At 32.3% G+C, this 26726-nt stretch overlaps 1 protein-coding gene across 18 annotated transcripts in view; it reads left to right on the top strand.

Annotated features, from left to right (window-relative positions):
* Positions 1–26726, top strand: part of LOC143202294 (coiled-coil domain-containing protein AGAP005037) — a 526529-nt gene that overhangs the window by 178432 nt on the left and 321371 nt on the right. For 7 of the 18 annotated variants that reach the window (XM_076413731.1, XM_076413730.1, XM_076413745.1 and 4 more), the window contains one exon: positions 7702–7859. In XM_076413731.1, coding sequence (XP_076269846.1) covers positions 7702–7859 — 158 coding nt within the window. Of the gene's footprint in view, positions 1–7701; positions 7860–26084; positions 26476–26726 lie in introns of those variants that run through there. The other 11 variants (XM_076413734.1, XM_076413733.1, XM_076413732.1 and 8 more) reach the window with 3 other exon arrangements.

Here is a 26726-nt window from a genome sequence, read left to right on the forward strand (position 1 = left end):
ATTACTAAGTACATCAAATTTTAGTTTTAAAGATTTATGAGTCAGAGGTGAAAATAAATACAATATTGATACAATCATATTGTACATCAGTCATACAATTGTAGTAACTATTAACCGGTTTTTGGTCGAATTTCGACAGAATTTATTAAATTAATCAGGTTCCACTCGTAGCAGACGATAGTTAATCGTCTTAGATAGCAAATCGTCATGTAACTGTAGTCATGTAACTAAATCTAATTTCCATTAAGTTTCAATAATCAACAAATTGTTGATAAGTTTAAGCTGCCACCCCACTAAACATTATAACACTAAATATCATAAGTAAGATTATTTTCAGAACTGTAACAAATTCAGAGCATGTTTCTATACTTTTATGCTATACAAGTTTATATACGAAAACAGAAACTGTATGAATAAATCTATTTTAACATTGATATTTAACTTTACCGTGTATATTAAAACAAAAGGGACACAAATATGTAATTGATTTTTTAGAATTTAGAACCATATTATTCATTATTTAGAGTGACTAAATTAATCTTTGATTATTTAAAACTTAGTTTACTAACAGTATATAATGAAAGTAATTTATACAAAGTTCAACCATTAAAATATCATATAGTCACATATCTCATAACATTAACTGTTAAACAGCTAAATATCTATCAATGCTTAAAGATGTTTACAAATTTACTGCTAATAATTCTTAGTTTCTTCTCTTTGTCATATGTGTTCCATCTATGAAATATTGTATCCATATTTCTCATCTGTACAACTGAAAAAAAAAAACAATAAATACGCTAGGCTGATTAAAAGAATAATTTATCTACCTTTCTTTGCTTATTTATTCCACTCTTCGATCTCACCTGCAGATAGCTTGTGGCTTTTTGTTTAACTAATTATTTCTACTTTGGCTTATCTATCCCACGCGTGAACTAACAACTCGACAACAAATGAAGCTATTTTATGATTGGTTATATGCTTTGCAACATTCATTTTAACTCTTGATGCAAAAATTAGCGTATTTATTACCTGCTATATTCGGTTATCCTCATTCGACGAAAATTTCTTCCCAGCGAGCATTCTTTTGAGACCTGAGAACAGGATATAGTTGCTGAATGAGGAAGCAATTCGTAGCCTAATTCATGGATTTTTGACACGGTGTAATGTCTTGGTGAAGCAGCACTTACTTTTTCTTCAAATAAAGCCATTTTTCGGCGATTTCATCCTTCGAACGGTCGAATAACGCTATGTAATAGTCACTGTTGATGGTCCTTCCTTTTCAAGGTAGCCAATGAGATTATTCTATGTACATTCCAAAATACAGACGCCATAACCTTCTCAGCCGACTGTTACGTTTTCCCACGGTTTGGAGCGTGTTCATCGTGAGCACTCTACTCGGATGACTGTTGATTAGACCACAGAGTGAAATGATGGAGCCATGTTTCATCCATTGCCACATATCGACGCAAAAACTCGTGTTTATTATGCTTGATCATCTTGAAACACTGCTCCGAATCATTCCTTTGCACAGAGCTTTCTCATACCCAAATATTTATGAACGATATGATGTACACGTTCATTATCACGTTCACGTTGATATCTTTAGAGTGTCTGCTATTTCATTCATTTTCAATTTACAGTCATTCAAAATCATTTTGTGGATTTTTCAAATGTATTCGTCGATAACAAACTCTTTTGGACGTCCTCTGCGTTCACCGTCTTCGGTGCTCATTTCACCACGTCTAAACTTAGCATATCGATCTTTGATGGTTGATTTTCCTGGCGCAGTGTCCAGAAAGTCGACATCAAGCCAACTATATTTTTTCTCTTCCAAAAGCAATATTTTGTCAACACGCGAAATTCCTTTTTATCTATTTCTTTACAATAACAAAAGTTAAAATGCTATAATTCACAAACTAATGATAAATAATATATAATGATAAATAATATATAATAATTGAAAATATATGGATTTAATTCTAGTAGCACCATCTATGTGTCAGGAGGGAGACTTTTCAATTGACCTGTTAATTTCTTCCTCAATATAAACTTTAATCGCGCCAAATTGCATGCCTCCAGGTGCCCCCGTTTTCATCAAAAAGGGAGGCAACATTTTTGCTAAGCCGATTAATATATAGATTGTATATGTTTATAACCCTAAAATGATTCTACATCATATTTTAATAAAGTTCCTATCGATTTCTTCGACTTAACTAAACTAATTAAGACTTTGCCAAGCATGAAAATGGGATCGTCATGTTCAAACGAATCGAACAGTCCGAATGGGAATCGAACGAAATCATATTAAAATCAAATTATTTGTCCATTTCCGTATTTATCCGTGGGCCATACACAACAAACATGGGAATATATCAAAGCGAAAGCAGGTCGAAGGAACCGGAAATTGGAAGAGCATTCGACGACGAAACAGTTTTTTTTTCGCCAAGATCTAATCGAATTTATCATAAAATATTAAAGCAATATAATGATTTGGGGGAAAATAATTTTTGCTTTCTTTTTTTCATGGTTCTTATGGCGAATTTGGTCGTTTAATTGTATGTCGAACTCTTGAACTATCGAAAGATAAAAAAAAACGATGTTTACAAGCATCTTTTGAAACCAGCTTTACACTTTTATGAGAGCTTCCAACGGCCAGAGCAAAGGTTTGGACTATACGATGGATGCATTAAAACGTCTCAAACAATTTCTCTCAATTTTCGCCGGGTAAATGATTATCATTTCTGGAAATTTTAATCGTCTGCTTTATTTGCAATACTTGTTGACCATACAGGGTCAAATTAATGGTTTCGACAAGTTTGATCGATGCACGATGAACAATTCCCTTCCAATCGCTTCAAGCATTTACCATCATTATTCCTTAGCACCAATATGAGCTTTAAAATGGTTTTTCGTGAATTTTCATGCCTAGATAACAATCTTTTTCGTACGCTATTGTCATATAGATTTCTTAATCGGTAATCAGCTCGTTTCAAAATTGACTCAATTGCATTTCCGCGGCGATAAACTTATGGAAACTCGGTTTATTAAAGCATCCGCTGTTAATTGATGCCAAATATTGTATTGAGCTTCTTTTGTTACTCAGTCGAAATTTAAGGAGCAAAATATGAGGAAAATTACCTTCTTAAATAGCAGTTACTGTTAATTGAGTACTTATACTAAACTATCTTTCAAAAATGCTATAGTATAGACATGACAATTATACTCATATTTTAAATATTTTTTTAAACATATATCTGGATATCTAACACAATTATCAAAAGAAAATTAAAAAAAGTTAAAGGAAGACTTCCTTAAGAGTTATTAGCAAATATGGTTCAAGAGAAACTCTTCAAAATCTGGAAAACTCTGAAAATGATTTCTATACATTATGGAAACTTTCTTCAAGACTCAATAGTTTAAATCCTTACAGGCAAAAGGAACATTTTTTCAGCTCTTGAGGGTTTTGTATGAAATATATGAAGGTTATTTCTCCAAAATGTATTCGCATCTTTTAATATTATTATATTTTTATAAATATTATTTTTATAATTAGTTAAAAACATAATTAAGTTATGCCAATTAAATTAAATGACAAATTGTGAAACTTTTCAAAAATATATGATGTATGTTTTTCAGATCAGTTCCTTAAAGAATATTGTTCTTTTAATAAGCCATTTATTATACTAATTGTATCAGATATCGAATAACATATTGTTTGTTGAAAATATTATTATTATGTGGCTTTTTAATAAGGGTAGATCGATGTTGCCAGCCTATGGCATGTTGTTAATAACCATGGTTATATAGGATTAATATGACTTCAATCTACATGATATACATGACCAGGCGGTAATGTATCCACAAAAATTGTGCATAAAAATTATATTATGATATGCAAGGAATTAAATATATTAGAAATATGTAAATAGAAGTACTTTTTTGCAATTCTTCTATTTTAATATTTGAGCTTTCTGTTTGAACACTATGTCATTGAGGTAATTGAGCTTTGCTTTGACACTAAGTTACTTGCCTAATTTTTACTTGTATTACGATCGCAGTTACTTTAATCATCAGTCCTTTCCTGTTTGAACATTTCATGTAAAAGATCATAAGAGGTTTTTCTGAAGTTTATCGTTAAGTTAAAAACACTCTTATTATCTTCTTACATTTAAACAAATATTATTTACCTTCAAAGATAAAGTCGAAACAAAAAATTTGCTTAAAATTATACATTCAGACGCGTAAAATCTGGTTAATGCTATGCCCACTTAAGTTATAGAGCAATAGACATGCAACTCAATAAGGGACTCTGGCGCAAAATTTTGCTTTGCCCAACATCCAGAGGGCGCCATTATGGTCTATTTTAGTAATCTGATTGGTCAATTTAAATCTCCATTAGCTAGGCTAGGCTCATTAGTAATATTTGGCACGTGACAGCCTTGACGTCAGGTTTAATTGATCAATGAAATTTAAATAAAAAACAATTTTTTTCTGCAATATAATTTATTAATTACAATTCAATTAAATATAAATATAATATTTAAAAATAAATAAATATAAATATAATCTATAACAATAAGTATGAATATATAAATTAATTTACAAAATATATATGTAAATATATATATATATATATATATATATATATATGTAAATGTATATATATATATATATATATATAACTATATATATATATATATATATATATATATATATATATATATATATATATATATATAGCTATATATATATATATATATATATATATATAATAAGCATAAAGCAAAAAACGTTGGTTTATTGCAAATCGGAATTATCTCTTCCGTCTTTTTCCTTTTTCATATTTGTTTAGTGCCATTGTGTCATTGTGCCATTAATTGTTTTCTTATACTGAAAGCAATTTTTGAATCTTTCTCTCCTGTTATTCTGTTCACCTGTTTTACACAAAAGTATATAACACATCTTGTTAGTACTTTTAGTATTTTATAAGAAAGATCATTATGGAATGTACAATTGAAGGGTTTGAAATTTTGTTATATTATCGACGTGGCAAAATCGCTGAATAAAATAAGACACAGCTAAAAGACCTACTGACAGTATAATAAAATAATTTTATTGGAACCTTGCTTTTATAGAATTAGTCTCAATTTGTTAGTCTACTGATTTATTCATAATTGTGTGTAAACAAAAATCACACTTAATTTCTGTTTTCAAAAGTTTTACTAAATAACCTGAGGTGTATGCTACGGTACAACGTAAAACTTTGTTTGCTCTTACAGGAACCTCTGGACTGAAGTTAGAGAGTCAAGTAATTAACGGTAAGAATGAACAGAAAGGGAGATACTGGCTGATTGAATATAAACTTTATCATTAACTTCCGAAGTGTGTTCAAATGTCGATCATAGTTGCTTTGAACACCCTTGTTGTGGGTATGAAGCGATGGAAATAGGTACTACATATATAGTAAGACCATTTAGAAATTAATGGTAATATTTATAAACAGAAATGTGACTGACTCCTTCAATTTACCTTCTATATTATTTTCTGGGCTCGTGATATTATTTTAACCATCACTAAACTGTTTATAATTACTTAAAGAAAAGTTTACAGGTATCTCAAAAATGTCTGACATGGTGACGCTCATAAATCTGTTTCATGTTTAACCCAACCAATTTAGGATCTTTAATGTTTTCTACTCATTTATTAAAGATCGCCGGGTATATTTGATGGAAAACGATGATCTATTTTCTCACTATTTGTGCATCCGGGCAAATGCAACATCGGGAACGAGAATGCATTTCAACTGTCGACTTGTATATACTAATAATATGAAATAGTAATTTAATGTATAAACATTATAAAAAGCTAACCACGCTGTTTTCTATATAAGGCACATATATATAAGGTACAAATCATAGAACGAAATGAACCAATCAGACCCCATCGTGGCTCGTAGCAAAGCGAATGAAACAAGTAATATGTTAAAAGTAACTACATCTGTATGTTGGACGTCGCGAAACATTTCCCCAAAAAAAAGAATCACCTAAGTTATATAAAACTTATAACGTTATAATCACTTATGCAGACGTAGTAAAGCGTTGTTTAATAAATTCAGTCTGACTAATAAATCAAATTCCAAAACTTTCTCCGAGCTACTGCGCCTCAACATTGTTTTTGTTAATTGAATTATGTTTTAATTAAAATCGAGATGAAGTTATGCTGATGGTTATGCCAGTTTTTCTCGCCTCTATGGTTACACTCCAGTCACTTAAAAACTCAAATAAATTCGGTTTTGTTTATCTAACAAGAAATATTCAGTTGGAGAGGAAATTTAAATTAGTTTCGGTTCGATACATCGGAGAAATTTATCAGTTGTTTACTGAATATAACATATATGGCGTCTTGAACTAAAGAAGTACCGTTTCCTTCATATTTTTAGATCAAAACTAATTTAATTTATCTGATTTGTTATAGTTTACGAGATATTTTAGTTTATTTATTTATTGATACTCAAATTACAGTGTTTTTTTCTGGATTTTATATAAATTGTGGAACAGTTATTGTTTTAAAAATAAATATACATTCAACAGATTTCATCGCCGTTGCCGCATTTACTTTTTGCCAACTGGTATTTATTATTGTTTACGTAACACTCAATATTTTTAACATTGGACTTGAGGTACAAGGTAATAGATTTTTGAGTGTTATTTGAACGATTTAAGAATTTTATTTCGATTTTTCTTGATAAGGGCTCTTCACTCTTGAATAAACCGATGTTTGATCTCAATGGCTTTCCACATCTGCTGCAATATCGTTCAGAGATTTCGGAATCTGGATCATTGAGGTTCTCAGTGCTGGAGTCTTTATTTAGTTCGTTGTCGATGTCAATGTTAATTATAACTGCTGCCTTTTCGTTTACCAATGTATCTTCTGTTCTCGAAACCTCAATATTATCAACTTTAATTGACGATTTGGCGATATAAATAGGACATACTCTAAATACTTCAATTATACCAGTCCTTGAGGTTTGCGGATCACAGTACTTTAAACTAGGACAAGAAATTGCTTTACTCAACTTTCTTTGAGGTTTTTTATACCCATTCTGTTTAAAAACAAGCTGCGATTCCGACCGATTCGGTCGAATTACGTTCGGTTTTTTCTCGATACTAATAATATAAGGAACCTCTTCGTGTTCTTTAAGATGTTGGATTATTTTTCTTAATTCATTGGTTAGTGGTTCCGCTGGAAACTCATATGATGTTTCTTCTTTTTGCTCTGAATCAATATCAACTAGTTCGTCTGTATATAATTCACTTGATGATATATTTCGTAATATTGGGGTTTCGCCATTGATGGAGGTTCTTTTCTTGATGTTAAAATGGTTTTTATTCAAGCGGTATTTTAGGTATAACTTTGGGTTGTCCTCAAAACACTGTCTTAGGTTAGAAGAGAGGAACAATGAACCTTTTTGATATGTTACGGTTTTACTTTGTAGTAGTTGTTCTTGCGCTAAAACTATGTCTCGATCTTCTTTATCGATTTCATCTTGAAGCATGTCATGTGATCACGAGTTTTGTGTACTGAAATTTTGTTGTTAAATTAACGAATAATAACCACATTTTAGTATATGTCACTTTTTGACAACATGTTTGACGTAAATCAACAGGTATCAATAAATATCGTTTGTTTTGTTTACAGCTCGAAGTGATAATGAAGGTGGTGAGGTGAGAGGTCGAAACCGTGGTACAAGGAGGGACGATCCACGTAGACACACCTTAGGTTCAGGTGCTAACGATCAGTACCTGACAGGTATGGCCGGTCAAGGTGGTCCGCTATCGAGAACTATGGATCTGGAGGTGAGTTTTTTAGAACTTTACTTTACTTTTAGGTAAAATAAAACATCTCAGAAAATGGACATTATTTTGTGACTAGCTTTTAAGTACATACAAATAATTCAATTTCTTATTTTTATGACTGATTAGATGATAAATAGATACAATAAACAATCAGTGGGAGTAAATCTTTCGTGGTGTAAATATAATCAAAACATGTATATTTTGATTCCATTCATTAACAATAAAATAACAAACAGTTAAATATTATATGGTAAGCTAAATATTATCATAGGTATTTTAGTTCAACTTATTTCAATACAATATATGTTATTGAAAATATTTTCCTTTATTTCTGCAACTTTTTCCGGCTATATCGTAATACTGTTTCGAAAACCATGTAGATTTGGCAGCGGTCCAATCGCAGCAATCATCGATCCATTTTCACACTTCTTCACCATTTCGAAATCGGGAAGGTATATATGAACATCATACAATTAGGACTTCAAAGAGCCCGCTAGGAGACAAGCCGATAACGAGGACTAAACTAGACTCAATCGAGTTTATATAGATATTTTCTCCCTAAGCCAACTAATAAAAGACCGTATAAGATGTGAAAAGCGCGCGATTGTCGTTTTTTATTGATATCAGCTCTGTTTTTTACCGTATCTACTGCCTCTCACTTTTGATAGCTTTAAACGATATTTAAACCTTCTTAAGGGGTCCTGATATTGTTTCGAATTGTATTGACAAATGGCGGATCACCTGTTTTAAATCTCAACGAGATTCAGTTAGGGCCGGAATTCAAGTATTTGGGATGAGTAATACAAGAAAGTGGCATCTACCTCCAAAGTAATCAGACGAATTTGCCAAGCTCTAGGAGCTTTTGCTTCTCTACAATCGTGCTTGTGGAAGAAAGCAAATATTACAATCATGACTAAAATACGCCTCTTTCGAAAAGTTATTTTGCCAATTTTTATGTATGACTCTTATATGGAACTTGAGGTCTTTCAAAAGCGATGGTTAAAGCAAGTTCTATATTTTTCTCTTACAGAACATATTAGAAATGTCAATGTTAAGTCATTCGTTTAAGATAAAATGCGACAATCAGTGCACAGTGGAGGAATACATTCAGAGACTCTACTAAACTTGGACTACCAAATAGACCTTTTGGATGGAAGATACAGCTCAAAGAAGTAGACCAAGATCATAGAAAGCGATGTAAAAACTAGGGGGCTAACATTGTGCCGAGTAGACACTCAGGAATTTTCAAGAGCATATTACATGTCAGAATTGAGATGGACAAGTGGTGAACTGAAGAAATATGACAGAAAACTTTTGTGATATGTTACGTTTACGGATTATTCATGATTTATGATTTTGTTGAGTGAGTGACAATTTACAGTTGACGATACAGCTACTCGGGGGAGTCCGGAGAAGAAGAGACCGTCTAGTTTTTTTCTTATTTCATGATGACCAGTTAGAACCAAAATGTCTTTTGCTGATGTCGCTTCGGATTCAGGATAGTGAGTATGTTGCGGGCGACAGAGGCCCTGGTTTACGATTGGGATTGTCGTAGTTGGTTGACTATCGAGGTTTCTGGATGGTAGGGATTTAATCAAGGTGTTGTCGTGTTCTAAGGCGTCTATGGAGAACCTTACACTGAGCATGTGAAATTCTTTACAAACGGGATGCCTGATGCTAGGTAAGTGTTGACGTTCCTCATAAACCATGAGGCATTGAGTAACGCGCCGGCTTTTTTGGATTGGAACGCTTGGAGTAGTTTAAGTTCTCTCAGAGACATACCTGTACCACACCTGTGCTCCGTGGAGACAGAGTGGACGGTCTAGCACTTTGTACAGAATCGCCTTCTGGGGGATTCGAAGTTTACTTTTTCTGCAGAGGAGTGGAAATAGTAGGCTGTACACGCCATTGCCTTTGCAAATAGAGTGTTGTATTTGAGCTGGCCATTGAAATCTGCGGTCGAACTGGAGACCGAGGTATGAAACTTTCTGGAGCCATGGGATAGGAACTTTATCAGTTTGGAGGCGATAGGCACGAAACTCTTTCTTTCGGTAGAATAGAATAGCCTGAGTTTTGCTCGGATTTGCCTTCAACCACCAGAATTTGTACCACGCAATCGCCTGGTTCAGCTGGTCTTGAAGTTTGTTGCGAATAGCGTCAGGACTATAACTGGTTGTGAAAAAAGAAAACCGTCGAGTATCTGTGTCGGGGTTTTTATAGGTCCAGCTCTATCGTTGGGTCCTTTATTGAGGTTGGGGCTAGGGTGTTTTCTCTTTTAGTGTTGGGAATTCCATAATTCTGTAAAAACCTTTCGTCTCCTGGGCAATGCCATACTATTTACAAAGACCAATTCAGATTGTTGTTATCGCTGATTGTTATGATACAGGATGGATGTCCACATATATTTATTTGATACTGAAAACCATTATATTTTATAAACCAGATAAGAGTACGTTTAGACTTTATAACTAAGTACTACCTTAACGGCAATATTCTAGATAAAAGTATACCTTTATCACCTTCCAAACAAGTTGTCATATGTATAAATAAAGCTTCCATTTATTACTAAGAAAATCGAATAATAACATATTATTAAATAAAAATAACTAGAAAATGTATATCAGTTTTATTATCAAACTTAATTTTGTTTCAAAAGAGCATAGCCGATAATCGTTCTTCACAATTTACTGAAAATACTGAGCGTTTTTTAAAACGAATTATTTTATTTATAGACCAATTTAGCTCATGAGTTAAGACAGTCTTTATACCAGCGGCATGAACAACACTGTCATTAGTTAACGTTTGTGAACATCGCATTTTCACCCTCTTTCTTATTAGGTACTTGAAACTTTGTGACGATTATAATCCATTTAGATATCAACGGAAGTGTGTCAGGTTATAGAAAAGGGGATTCATCGCGGAGACGAAGAGCTTTTGGCTTTGGTCGCTATTCGTCTCTGAGTTCAATTTCATTTAGATTTGTTGATTTAGTATATATAATAAATATCTCCTTGTTTTTATATTTATTAATTTAGAATTGGTTTACAGTTTTAGGAGAAAATATGATTGAAAATTGAAATTTTATAACTCTATAATCTACACCCAGCGTATTAATAATAATTTATACTTTAGACTTCTTAAAATTTATAAACGCATTTTCATGCAACGCAACTATTCATTTGTAGCTATTAAAAAAAGAATTATTGCCATTTTAACAAGCTAATTGAAGAATAATATAACTTAACCTGATACCGAATCTAATTTTAATTTAGCTCATTTATATTTTCTAATAGAAGCTAAAATAATAAATCTAATAAGCTTTTTTATATAGAAAGAATAAATTTCATCGAAGGAAATACCCTTATTTCCTGATAAAATACTATAATATATTAGAATGTTATAGAATATCTTTCCAATACATTAAGTATAAAATGAATGCTGCCTATTTATACGAATCAAGATACTGAGACCATTAGTATGTTTGACTGTTGTTTGCTTGTTTAAATGACTTGTTTAAATTATGTTAATTTGATGGTGACTAGCTAAACCCTTCACCACTTCACATCAATGGAAAATGAATAACAATGTTGTAGGATAATGATAGATGATAAAAAGACATTTATTTTTAAATTACAAGTGCGATTATTTAGATTTTAATAGAAATAAGTTCATAGCGCTAAAAATTCACCATATTAAGTCCAACCACTAATTTAACTAACTAATGAAAAATTAATGTTAACTAACTAACTGAACTAACGAAACATTGACGTCATTTATGTACATAATATACACTGACGTGGTCATAAAGTTCTAATATATATAATGAATATATAATGAATATATAATGAGAGAACTGCTACTAGTTTTGTTAACAGTAATAAAAAATTATTGCCAAGACACACCAGATTTGTATCGATGGCAAGCGTACTGAAAAATTTAGATTGAATACTTGTTTTGCACATATGAGAATACATACAATTGCAACTACTGTATTAAGTATTCCAAAATCTGGTATTAAACATGCTTTAAGATATTGAATTCTCTTAAGTATTTAATTATTCTTCTCAACATGATTTTTTACATGATTTGAATTAGATCTCTGCTTATTTTCATTTACTTTACTTAACTTTAGTGACAACCCTTGAATTCATACTTTATCAATGCGTAAGTCTTATTCGAACAACGTTTTTTTTTTGTTGAAAAACTTTTGTCCTGTATAACAAACATGTTCTTCTTAGTATGGTGAAGTATAATTAATCATCAATATAACTCTCTGATGTAGAAGAAGGATATTTGATAACATTAACTTTTCATAATATAACCGCGATAAGATGTAATATAACCAATATAATTGTATTGATACTTTTACATATGACAATATATGATCGTTCAGTATTGTTAGAAGCCCATTTTCTTCTGTATGGTTGTTTCAATTCTTGTAGGAATATATACCGATTTCATCTATACTTGTACAACTAAGTCCATCACGTTATATTAAATACAATTTTCTATATAATCTGGTAAGAATAACATGATTGGGCACTCATACATTTTTGTTTTGATAACATCTTTATTAGATACGCTTAGTTCAATCTTAATTATAAATTAATTTATTACTACATTTTATTTGTACTTAGATTCATTCACAAGCAAGACGAGTGCGAGAAAATACATCAATATGTATTCCTCATTTATAAAATTATAATAAATTAAGCTATAGTTTATGCTAAAGGTATAAACTTTATATAAGTTCGTATGATTTGGTTCGCTTCAATCTTCTGACATCCTGCGCGCTGTCCAGCAGTTGTATTGCGTCCACATTATTATGATTTAGTAATATTTCGTGTTTCAAGGCGAAATATTGCTTAACTTCGCAAATCCATTTGATTTCCAGGTCATTGTGCAGTTCTTCGTTGGTTACATAGCGATAGGCATTGGTGATCAATCGAAAAACCTTGTTTTGACAGCGTTGGGTGACTAGTTGATTTGAATTTTTGGTGCAACCCCATATTTACATCTCATAGGTTCAAATTGGATTTATGATTGTTTTATAGATCAACCTTTTTGAACTCATATACATAATAAATAAAATAAGTAAAGCCTAACGAAATATAACAACAATGTTCTCCAAATATTAAATACATCAAAGTGGTCTTCATGAAAATAACCACATTTCTCTAATTATTTTCTGTCTTGGAAGGAAATTGAACAACTTTGTTTGGAGTTCTTGCCAATATATTGTTACATTGTGGATTTGAATAACATCGATATGCATTTAAATATAAAATGTCAAAATTAGTAATTTTTTCCATTATATATGAAAACACTATATACTTAAAATCAGCAAACATAATTTCCTCTACACGGCAACAGCTTCAGTCGGTATCTCCACTTCCGCACGCACCAAAAGCAGGGTCCTAAGTGATATTGAATCTACTCACTTTTAATCAAATTCGGATTAGGAAAAAGAAACGAGATACTTGGAGAACTATAGGTGGAACAAAGTTTGTTCGGAAACTTTTTTTCAGGTAGAGGAGCCAACAAGGTTTACTACACGCCGAGAGAGATTCGAAGTTTTATATTAAGAAAGAAAAGTAGCTCACGAAATTGGCAATCAAGAACAGAGGGTAAATAGTTAAGCACACACACATTGGTGATCAAGTTGTGGTTAGAATTAAATTAAACACAAACACAATGTGAAGCTTGTATTTGCTTTTCTTCTGAAGCGTATCTCATGAAATGTTAAATATATCGAATTGCTTTTTAAGTGACACATAATAACTTTCTTCTGGTAAAGCACATTATCGTTCTTCTTATTTATTATTTATTGTGTCTTAATGATTGACAATTTGATTACTTTTCGTTCGTTTATTCAAGTAACAGATCAATTGAAAAGTTCCCGACCTGACACACAGATGGCGCTACTATAATTAAATCCACGTTTTTTAGTTAGCCCTAACCCTCAAAAGATGCGTGTATAAATTTGACGGCTGTCGGATCATTAGTTTGTGAATTATAGCATTTTGAGTGAAGCAATTTTTGTTACTGTGAGAAATAAAGAATAAAAATGAATTTCGCGTGTAGATAAAATATTGCTTCTTGAAGGGAAAAAATACAGTTGAAGCAAAAACTTGGCTTGATGCCAAGTTTCCCGACACTGGTCCAGGAAAATCAACCAACAAGGATTTGTGTGCTAACTTTAAACGTGTGGCGAAATGAGCGCCGAAGACGGTGAATGTAGTGGACTCCTAAAAACCATTTAAAATATCCACAAAATGATCTTGAATGACCGTAAATTGAAACTGAATAAAATAGCAGACACTCTAAAGATATCAACTGGATGTGTACATCATATTATTCACAAATAGTTGGGTATGAGAAAGCTTTGTGCAAAGTGGGTGCCGCGCAAGCTCACTTTTGACCAAAACCAATGACGTGTTGTTGATTCGGAGCAGTGTTTGAAGATGATCAAGCGTAATAAACCAGAGTTTTTGCATCGATATGCTACAATGAATAAAACATGGCTCCATCAATGGCATCCATCATTTTACTCCGAAATTCAATCGATAGTTATCCGAGTGGACTCCACACGGTAAACCCGCTCCAAAGCGTGGAGAAAGACAACAGTCGGCTGGCAAGGTTATGGCGTCCGTATTTTGGAATGCACATGGAATAATTTTCATTGACAACCTTGAAAAAGGAAGGACCATCAACAGCGACTATTACATAGCGTTATTGGACCGTTTGACGGACGAAATCGCCGAAAACGACCGCATTTGAAGAAAAAGAAAGTGCTGCTTCACCAAGATAATGCACCGTGTCGGAAATCAGTGAAAACGATGGCAAAATCTGTGAATTGGGCTTCGAATTGATTCCTGATCCACCGTATTCTTTATATCTGGCCACCAGCGACAATTTCCTGTTCTCAGATCTCAAAAGAATGCTCGCCGGGAAGAAATTTTCATCGAATGAAGAGGTAATCGCCGAAACTGAGGCTTATTTTGACAAATCGTACTATAAAAAGATATCGAAAAGTTGCAGGGTCGCTATAATCAATGTATCACCCTTGAAGGGAATTATGTTGTATAAAAAAAACAAATTTTGCCAAAAATGTGTGTTTTTCTATGGTACGTCGGGGACTTTTCAATTGACCTGTTATCATAGTTTAATATTTAAGTTTTCTTAAGTTGTAATTTAAAATCATCTGATGAATTTTTGATTGAAGATTACAGTTCAAAATTTACGACCGCCAGAATAGAAGAGAGTTTATTGGAATTTGAGGTAACCAAGATTTCGAAAACCATTCAATAGGGAGTAATTTTAATAAAAACATTCTATTCAGAAAGTCATAAGTGACCGTCGAATGTTCAGGTGATGCTGACAAATACTTTTAATACTGCTACAAATAGTCCAGCCGGGAGAATGACTACGTATAATCCCTTTGTTACTTTCTTTAGAAGAGCTCGACTAATATATATTCAAAGGAACGAGACGGTGTGTTTTAAATTAGACTAAAGGGTATGATGAATGAGAATCTAGACATAAAGACTTGGTTTATTATTACTTTTATTCTCTATATATTCATCGGTTTAGCAAACATTTTACGTCGCTTTTTGATGAAAATGGGAGCATCGAAAGGCTTGAAATTCGGTGCGATTAAAGCTTATACGGAAGAAGAAATTCTTATCTCGCTGGGGCTAATTATTTTATAGTTTATAAAATAAAATATAGGATAGCTCAAATTATAGTTCCTTAAAATTAAATGAGTGTTTGAAGTAAATGAGTTTTTCATCTGATTTATTCCCGTATTGTTAGTGTATTAAAAAGTTATGGCTTTTGAATAAAAAACTAATAAGAATAATATGGTCACGTAAAATTATATTTTACATTTCTTGCAGGGAAAACAAATTAATTATCAAGAGCTAAAATGAATATTCCGTAGAATATTAACAGTTATAATGTAGTTTCGTAGAATTTTGATTCCTTATTTGTTGGTTCCCACATGGGACATAAGACAAAGTAGAAAGCAATAGGTAAATTAAAATCATTCATGATAAACTAAAGATAAGCAATATGCAAGGGCGAGATTGAAGATTGAAATAAATAAACACAGAACAATGCAAGTTTATTGAGAAATTTAGATATATAAATTATTCTTTCAAACCTGTTGTATTTATTGTTTTTGTAATATATATTTTATGTAACAAATATGGATGCAAGATAAGGAGTATATGAATATATAAATGAAGTAATGAAAATATGCAAGAATTAAAATGAAACTAACTACGAGGGTGGTTCAAATACGATGTGAACAGTGTGGCATAGTTTTCGTCGGAATAGCAGTTCTCACGCGCGTATTACGACTATGAGTAAACGTCAAGTGGGGAGACGTTAAAAACACAGACATTTTTCTGCGTTTGCGAAGGCAGTTCGGTACTGATAACCTGAATAGAGCTACCGTGTCTAAATGGGCCAAAGAATTCAAGGATGGCCGCGAATCCGTCGAGAATGAGCCGCATGATCGTCTACCGCGAAGCAGCATCACATCAGATAACATTCTCCGCGTAGAACAACTGATTTTGGAGGATCGTAGGATGAACGTTCGAGACATTTCGGCTGAACTCAACATCAGTAATGGTAGGGTACAGTCTACCATCCACGAACATCTTCAATATCGCAAAATAACGGCGCGATGGGTTCCTAAACTCTGGAACTTCGAGCATAAATTTACGCGGTTAAAAGTTGGTCGCCGCTTGCTGACGCGATACGAGTTTGAGGGACGCGGTTTTTTAACGGGAATCTATACTACAAACGAACACATGGGTCCACTATTACGCTTCCGAAAGCAAGATGTCGTCTAAATAATAGAGGAAGAAGCATGAAGGGGCGCCAGTTAAAGTGAAGACAACAAGGTCCGCGGGTAAGATTCTGTATACAGTGTTCTGGGACCGGCGGGGCGTGCTGTACGTCGATTTCCTGCACATCCAACGTACCATTAATGCTGCATACTACCCTAAGCTTCTGAAAAAATACGAGAAACCTACTTATACGGAGGATCATTCCATCACGAAGTGCGATTTTTCAGGATAACGCACGCCCTCATACCGCGCGTTTCACGGTCGATACAATATCAGAATTAGGGTGGGAGGTACTGGAACACCCCCCTAGAGTCCGGATTTATCACACTGTCACTGCCATGTATGTTTGGACCACTGAAAGAAGCCTTCGAAGAAGTTCGAGTTGCCCAAGGAATTCTTCGATATCGGCATCAAAAAGCTTCTGGAAAGATGGACAAAATGCGTAACTAGTGAAGGGAAACACCTAGAAAAACTGTACATTTTTAAAAAAAATTTCAATAGTAAATAAACGTCAAAGTATTTGTCTCGATCATATATGAACCATCCTAGTACATAATTTTTCTAGATAGAACACATAAAAAAATAGAAGAATTTATGAAACATTTTAAAGCATTGATAAATATTAAGGTAAGGTATAATATTCAGTGGCGTAGTACAGTTATGAATACTTATTTTAATTAATGCAATCTATCAAATACATTTCTGATCTTTTATTAAAAATATTGTGAAAACAATTTTTAGAAACATATCATAACATATCATGTTTAAATTAGATCTTTTATTCTATTATTATGAGACAAATATGTAGTAATATATTGTGCTCGAATTTCTGTCACAGTGTGATCACTAGTTATTATTATTATTTTATTTATTTTTATTATTAAATTGTTATTCATATTACACAACTGGTATACCGCCCGATGCCTCTCCAGCCTTCATTAACCAAAGCTATTTTTTATTTTCCTTCAACTAGTATATGCTCTATATTTAGCTGTTTTCGTTATATATAACATGTAATTATTTTAATTTACTATATATTAATGCACTTTAACTAATAACACCGCTATTTAATTGATATAATAAACGATGATTTGCCGCATTCATATATTTACATGTTGACGTCCAGTGTGGGAGTCCACGGCATTGATCAATCGCCGAACCATTGGGAATTAAAAGCTTCAGTCATGACCGACGACGGAAACGTGAAATGACGTGACCTCATCAATTAAAAGGCCTCAACTGGTACTGGACCAGCCGAATGGTCTTAGCATCGACCATATGCTTAATTAACTTAGTTTTGGGGCGGTGAGCGCAGAGGACAGTGTTCCAGCTTACGTGGGTCGCTCCATGTCCGCGCAAAATAAATGTTTGTTAATCGTGTCGTGGTAAACCGATTTTCCGAAATGGGTTGGCGTGATGTTGTGAATATTGTGTAGTGCATTTCAGTATTAATAATATTTAGTTAATAATATATGACATATTTTTTATTATTTAATTAATACATTCTTACTAGTCGTTTCCATCTAACCTACAATTTGCCTTTATGATAACTTAAATCTAGGTATATAACTAGGAGGACCCATCGGCCCTAACTCAGTCACTGCTGATTTTTTTAATATATACACATCACTACACAACACTACACAAGACCAAATGGTTTGATTCTTTTTAGTCTATATACTGTTCTGGTGGTATGCAAAAGCTGCAATATTTCAATATTCTCATGATAATGGAGCCTTTCCTCATGCCCCCTTGCAATTCTCTTGATTTTTTCACTGGCTGTGAGTATCTAAAGATCTCGATGTAGGTAATCAGTCCTATAGTATTTGGGTGCACCCACAATACCTCTCAGGGCTTTGTTCTGAAAAATTTGTATTTTATTAAAATTTTTATTATTTAATTAATACATTGTTACTAGTCGTTTCCCTCTAACCTACAATTTGTCTTTATGCTAACTTATATCTAGGTATATAACTAGGAGGACCCATCGGCCCTAACTCAGTCACTGCTGAATTTTTAATATATGCACCTCACTACACAACACTGGACAAGATCAGATGGTTTGATTCTTTTGAGTATGTGTCCTGTTCTGATGGTATCCAAGAGTTGCAATATTTCAATATTCGTATGAGAATGGAGTCTTTCCTTATGCCCCCTTGCAATTCTCTTGATTTTTTCACTGGCTGTGAGTATCTAAAGATCTCGATGTAGGTAATCAGTCCTATAGTATTTGGGTGCACGCACAATACCTCTCAGGGCTTTGTTCTGAAAAATTTGTATTTTATTAAAATTTTTATTATTTAATTAATACATTGTTACTAGTCGTTTCCCTCTAACCTACAATTTGTCTTTATGCTAACTTATATCTAGGTATATAACTAGGAGGACCCATCGGCCCTAACTCAGTCACTGCTGAATTTTTAATATATGCACCTCACTACACAACACTGGACAAGATCAGATGGTTTGATTCTTTTGAGTATGTGTCCTGTTCTGATGGTATCCAAGAGTTGCAATATTTCAATATTCGTATGAGAATGGAGTCTTTCCTTATGCCCCCTTGCAATTCTCTTGATTTCTTGATTGACTGTGACCATCTGAAGGTCTCGATGTAGGTAATCAGTCCTATAGTATTTGGGTGCACCCACAATACCTCTCAGGACTTTGTTCTAAAAATTTGTATTTTATTAATGTTACTCTTTGCAGAACATACCCGTAATTGAACTCCGTATGTCCATATAGGTTTCAGTATTTGCTTATATAACAGCAATTTATTATGTACGGATAATTGTGATTTTCTTCCAATTAACCAGTACATGTTCCTATATTTCAATTCCAGTTCTTTTCTTTTCTTCTTTATATGTTGCTGTGAAGTTTTGCATCAAGGTTCATTCCGATATATTTAGCGTTGTTGCTATATGGAATGATAATATTATTTCATGTTATTGATGCTTGTACCGTCTGTACATCAACTGGCGAACTGCACATCTACAGATTTCATTAATTCTTATTTTCCAAGCTTGTGTCCAATTATTTATATTGTCACTTGCCTGTTGTAATTCTCGTGAGGTTTCTTCAGTATTGTCTGCGACAGCTGTCATCGCAGTTTCATCAGTGAATGTAGCCATCGTAATATTCTCCATTTGTGGTATATCACAAGTGTAGCGTAGATTTAGCTTTCGCGCTTTAACTTCTTTTATTGTAGAGTAAGTTTCTTCTTGTTTGACTCTAAACTTTCTGTATGTCTGTAATGTACGCTTCAGTGTTATTTTGGTAGCATTTTCTGTAGTTTATGAACAAGACCTTCATGCCAAACTTTATCGAAGGTTTGTGCTACATCTAAGAATATAGCTGAGCATACTTTTTTACTTTCGTAGGCTTTTTCAATAACATCTATTACTCTGTGGACCTAGTCAATTGTTGAATGCTCGTTAATAAACCCAAACTGCTGTGTTGGTATTAGGTTTTTTCTCTCAATGATTGGTTTTATTATTTTCAACAGGAGTTTTTCCAAAACCTTAGATATTACTGGCAGCAGTTTGGTGACTTATATATGACATTTATACATTTCGGTTAATTGTAATTAACTATATAATGCAAAAAAAGCAATAATCATATCCCCTATATTAGTTGTTCTCTTTTAAAAATTAACTCGATTATGCTGATTTGCTATTTAATTAAAATTTAAGGGGGTAATCTGGTCTCAAGCCCTATATTTTAACTTTTTTTCCTTTGTACATTCAATTGTTTTAATTGATGCTTATTTATTTTTAAAAAAATGAGATTAGAAGTTAATGAGTTACAGGTAGTTGGGCGATTAAAAGTTACAAAAATATCTGCTTAAAAAACTAGATAACAAATAATCTAGATTAGTAAAAACTGTCGCCTAAACATCGGAAGTTTATTTTAATTTTTTTTATAACACCTTTATTAGATACGCTTAGTATCATTTTAATTATAAATTAATTTATTAATACTTTTCATTTATACTTGGCTTAATTCACAAGCAAGACGAGTGCGAGAAAATACATCAATATGTATTCCTCAATTATAAAATTATAATAACTTATAGCTATAATTTACACTAAAGGTATACACTTTATATAAGTTGGTATGGTTTGGTTTGCTTCAATCTCCTGCGTGCTATCCAGCAGTTGTATTGCTTCCATGTTAATATGATTTATGTATTCTTCTTTCGTGTTTCAAGGCGAAATCTTAGATAAATTCACAAGTCCATTTGTATTCCAGGTCATCGTGCAGTTCTTCGTTGGTTACGTAGCGATAAGCATTGGTAATCAATCGAAGAACCTTGTTTTGACAGCGATTTTAAAAATTATTAGCAAGATTATATGCACGTTGCAAATTAATTTAATACTATTCTTCTGCTGTGATAGCATTAAAACAGAAGAAAGACTAGTATGGTATATATACATCAGTTCCCAAATTAAAATTATATTACTTAAGCTTCAAATTAATGTGGATTGGTTCGCTTCAATATTCTGATACCCTACGCCTTATCCGGTAGCTGTATTGCTTCTTTAAGTTGCTGTGATTTAATAAACTTCCTTTAGGTTTTAAACTGATATTTTCAATAACTTGGTAGTAATTAGGAAATCGGACAGTTCTTCATTGATTACACAGCATAGGTAATTATTCGAAGAACTTTGTTTTGGTAGCGTTGGACTAGTGCAGCTATAAATCCAAATGGGTTTTATAATTAAATGGTAAACCAACCTCTTTGGTGTTACGTCAATTTAGGAGTATTTTCCGATTAACTAGTACAGCTCTTTGATTTTCAATTTGATCTGCTCTGTTTTTGATTTAACGTAATGTATCCTATTTAACCTACTATCAAGATTGATAAAGAAATAGAGTTGGAAGATTTAGGCATACCTCAAGTATAATATCACTTGAGTTGTTTTTGTAGTTGTTTTTAATTTAATAGCACATCAAAAATTGCCATATTTAGAGCTACTAAACTGTGTTTTCCAGTCTCTAGTCCATTTGTAAATTTTTTTGACTGCAACTCAAGCTTTTTTATACTCTTAGGCAGATATATGTTTTTTTCCATAAAAACCGTAGCGTCGGAAAATTTTTCAAGTATTGTTTATTTTTCAATTAGGATACTAATAGTATGTAGCAAATGCAGGAGTGTTCCTAGACGCTACACTGCAAAACTCTGCTGCAAAATTTTCTTTCAAATAATTAATTGTGGATAATAATTTGTTCATCATATAGATTAATCTATGAGACTTTTAGGAATATTGCAGTACAGCGTTTCTTCCCTTCAAATGTATTTTCGGTACTGGCGGTTACTCTACGCACTTGGTCGATTGTTGAGTGGTGATTTTGTAATCTAAACTAGAAATCATTATAGGGGGAGAAGAGGAATTTTATCTTCTTGATTCTTTTGATACGTATTCCTCATTTACCTTTTTTTTCACATCAGTTTGTTTCAGCTATTCGCCTACATCTAATTCTAGTCCATCCTCATCGATGAAATATTGCTCTGTATAATTGCCGTGCTTCCTTAGTTTCTCTTGAATGTTTTTAACGGATTTTGCAATAATAATAGGAATGTGATTAGCTTTTGGTTTTGTAGGATAGAGGTGAGTTTTTTATAAAAGAGAAAATACGCATTGACTTTATAATTGTTGGACTGAACATGACGCAAAAGGCGATAAATTAAAAAATTCTTTTTTATCTTGGTTTTTTATTTTCCCATTTTTTTAAATGGTAGAAAATATGGTTATTTTTGACTCACATATATATCTAGATAGACAAGGTTTTCCATAATCGCACGAAAAATTTAGTTTCCAGATATAGTCAAATATTTGAAATATTAATGTACCATCAGATATTTGCTTTATCGGTGATCATTGATTTCTATATTTTGCCCTATTCTAATACAAAATTGAAAACATTGAAGGTTATTTTAGCTAGCGAAATGTTCTTTACGTCGCTGCTCAGAGCGGGCAATTCAAATTCCATTGCGCCTGACAGAAAATATATAGACTACAGTACAAATGGTGGTAGCCATGACAATTAATACATTTTAAAATTTGTAACCTTCGTTAATAATGGTAATATCACAATTTGAATTGATATAGCAAAAATTTAACGACAGACATTCATATATTATCTTATTCACTGACATTATTTCGCCTTTAAGAAGGTTTAGTCAGCACGTCCCAAATATAGTCTCAATAACTCTAAAAATAATTCGAATTCAAATTCTCTTGTGATATGCCTTCTGAAAGACCATAGCCAGCAAAAAAATCGCTTTCTAAACATTCCTAGATCAGAATACCCCCTTCATCCAACAAACGTAAAAATTAACAAATATTAATTGGTTTATATTTCCCTTTGTTATATACAAGTTGTTATTTTATTCAATTTATAGGTTTTCATAGTTTAAAAGTCTAGTATTCTTTAATTATTTTCTCCATTCCTCCTTCTATAATTATTTTGACTTTATTTATCTAAATGCACATCATTTCATTTCAAGTATGTCTCTGGTACTTCAGCCATGTTATTCCTGTTAATTTTGTCTTAAGTTTTGTTTCCTGTCCTTCATTATATCTATAAGTCTACCTTTTTTACTCATTTCTATCATTCTTTTAATATATAATTATTTGTTTTTTGATAACTTATTTGAATGACTTTTTATAAGTTCTATTTTTTCACTGGATATTTAGAGGACTAATTCATTAACGTTAACTATGTCTTTCCATTTTGATCTTCTTCTATTTTCTTTAATTTAATTTTCTTCCTCAATACTTATATATAATCCTATTTAACTAGCGATTTTACATCACCTAGACTTTCGTTTAGTATTGTGATATTAATATATGATTTGTTATTACTCTCATAGTTAGATTTATTATGTATTCCAAGTTCTTCCAAGGTGTTGAACAGCTGCTTCTTGAGCTCTTAATTATTAAAACTCTTTAATAATTTTTGAGAAAATAAATATATAAAAAATTACCAATCTATGTATATTTAAAAACATCAGCGTAATGTTTAAGTAATAAGAAAATTTTCACGAAACTATGCACTGCATATATATTCACAAGCCCTAGTACGTTCTTTTAAAATGAATACTTAACTTATGCCGAACCGAGTTCCGGCAAATTCCTGCTTTTAAGCCCAGCATACAAAGCTCTCCTCCATAGGTAGTACAAAATTAATGTCATCAAGTTTCCAACTTTGGCTGTTTGTTTTTCTTGGCCAGAGCTATCCAGATTCTTAATGAATCTAGACGTTTTAATGAATTCTCGGGGAAAGTTTAAATGGCTCAGCGTTTTGCAGCGTCTAAACTTTCGTTAAATTGTTTTTAACGATGGAACGTGTCGATTCGGTAACCGTTCCAGTAATACGTCAATCGTTTCTGGATTAGCGAGGAACCTCTTTCGAAACTAATGAAAAATTAATGTCTAAGGGAGGTCGAGTTATTTAAGTAGCTTCGGAATTTTTCCAGATAGTTTATTTTATTTTAGGCTTCTTAATGAGTAAGTGTGTTTAACAGATTAATAGTTAATTTTTTATACTAATATGGAAAACTATGGATATATCGATATATTTCTTGGTGACCCCTAATGTACACAATAAATACATCAGTATTTATTTCCCGAAAACGTATATTTATATGTGTGTACATCGCAAATTACTCAAATGAATTAAGTATTAGGTGCTTGCCTATATTCGGATAATATTTTTTTCGCTTGTTGAAATAGTTCGAAAGAGAAATTTCAGTTTGTATAGCAGTTCTTTTTCTCTTTTTGGATGCGTTTGGACCATTAGATGAAAACGTCTGTTAAGCTCTGAAGGTTCTCTAAGATTTTGAGCGAGGTTTTAGTCCAATAAGTCTTTGTTGTTGTTTCTGAAAGTGTTTTATGGGTTTTGGTAGCATATATCTTCAATGAAGCAATAAAAGTAATGTTGAACATGTAATTATGGACATTCCATTATTAGAATGTGTATATAATGAATAACTCATGAATTCTAAATATACTTATTTTATGTAGGGAAATTTTAAAACCGTTAATCTTTAAATGATAAGTTAGGATGTTGTTCATATTGATACAACTATAAGAATCGAATAGAGTGCTATTGATCGCTATAGACGTCGTGACAATTTTTCAAGTAACTTAATAGCCTAAAAATATTAAGAATATTTTGTATGCCATTAACACATGTCTGTTTTTTGAGAGCCAATCATTCCATATTCTGTGTTTTCTATCCAGAAAACTTTTGCAATCGAAATTTAGTAGAAAGGTTCAGTTTTCATTCAGAAAATCTATCTAATCCACTAAAATCTGTGACTTTGAATCTATTTTTTACACTATCCATTGATTGTAATATTTTAAACATAATTTTATTTTTATAACAATACCATCTCTGCATATCATTTGAAATAGTCTATGCTTAAAGACATTAATCTCTAGTTTCATCTATACATATTTATTACAGATTGTGGCATTATATAGAAAATTTGGCGTAATAAATCTTCGGAAGAGTCTGGTTTTAATTTTTTCTTTCGTTTCTTATCCCTCTTTTTACCTCCGCCAGCATTCTAACTAGATATTGTTGAGATTTGCTGCCCATCTTAAGGTCAAAAATATATTGGAATTCTTGTAAAACCGAGCAGTCATGATTCATGGGAAGAAATTATTTAGTAATATTTTCTTATATTTTTGAATGCATCTGACCAATTGTGAATAAAACATCTTATATTTTTCCTTATGTATATGTTTTAATCTTTCTTCAATATTCGTTTAGAACTATTCATTTTGAAAGTTTTCTAAAAATATTATAAATGTGATGGGATGACATTAGTGCAATTCAAGATAACTTTTTGTAGATCAAAACTACGGATCCATGAAAAATTTAATTTTTTTAACTAAATGAATCTTATCTTTTTTACCCATTCTCCTGTGATTTGAATATCTATATTATATCTTGATAATTCTTTAATTTTGTATACTTTTGTATATTATTTTTATATCGTTGGACCAATATGAGGAAGTTCAGATTCATAATAACAAGATTTAGCCATTTAAGCTTATATAGCACTAAAACCATCATTCTGTTTGTTATGTTTGTGATTATATAGGATGTTCGTCTCTCGTCATGACTACTAAACATTTTCCGGAATATCCAAAAACAAATATTGAATCTTAGCTAAACGTCAGCTGCATCAACAATCTTCCCCATTAGCGGCGATAGACAACAATCATTTGACATTTGAATAATATTATTTTGTTATATACTATTACTTACATTTTGTATAACAATATATAAACTTATTAATCCCAATTTGTTCTATTGTTTCATTATTTAGTCAGAATATGTCATAGCTACCGTAAAAAAATACTGAAGTATTGAAATCAGATTATCAAGACATAAAAATGTCCACACAAAGTATCGTCTCGTTACCACCAAAATTAGACATGACTACAGCTTTCGTGCCATCGTTAAAAACCCAGTGCCGCAAAGATCAATCTACTCGCCAAAAGAGGAAGAGCCATTCGAACAAACACGTTAATTTCAATCCGATAGCCAGTGTTATCCCGTTTGTGGAGTCCGCCAGTTCCATCGAGTCCGATAGCAGCGGCACGGTGAACGAAAATCCCTCAACAGTCGCCGACGAAAACCGAGATCCGATCAAAATTGCCGAGCAATCGTTTGCCTTGCAAGAAGACAAGCCCCTTAATTTGCGGATTACTGTCGGTCCCGGGAATGCGAAGATTAAAAAGGTAATCGATAGTGGGAAATAGGGACGTGCTATGTTTGTAAATACGCTTATTTAGGTCCTGGAGGAATCTTGAATTTGGTATTGGAGACAAACCACAAACCTTCACCTGACTAAATGCAAATATTTATTTACTTTAATTGGTATTTATTAGATATACATATAACAGGTTAATTGAAAAGTCCCCGGCCTACCATAGTAAAACATATTTTTTGGCAAAATTAGTTTTTTCTTATTCAAGAGTGATACACTGAT

Source organism: Rhynchophorus ferrugineus, unplaced genomic scaffold (genome assembly GCF_030347505.1).
Source record: "Rhynchophorus ferrugineus isolate W39M unplaced genomic scaffold, kcgeb_rfMv2 rfM9, whole genome shotgun sequence".
NCBI classification, from domain to species: Eukaryota; Metazoa; Arthropoda; class Insecta; order Coleoptera; family Curculionidae; genus Rhynchophorus; species Rhynchophorus ferrugineus.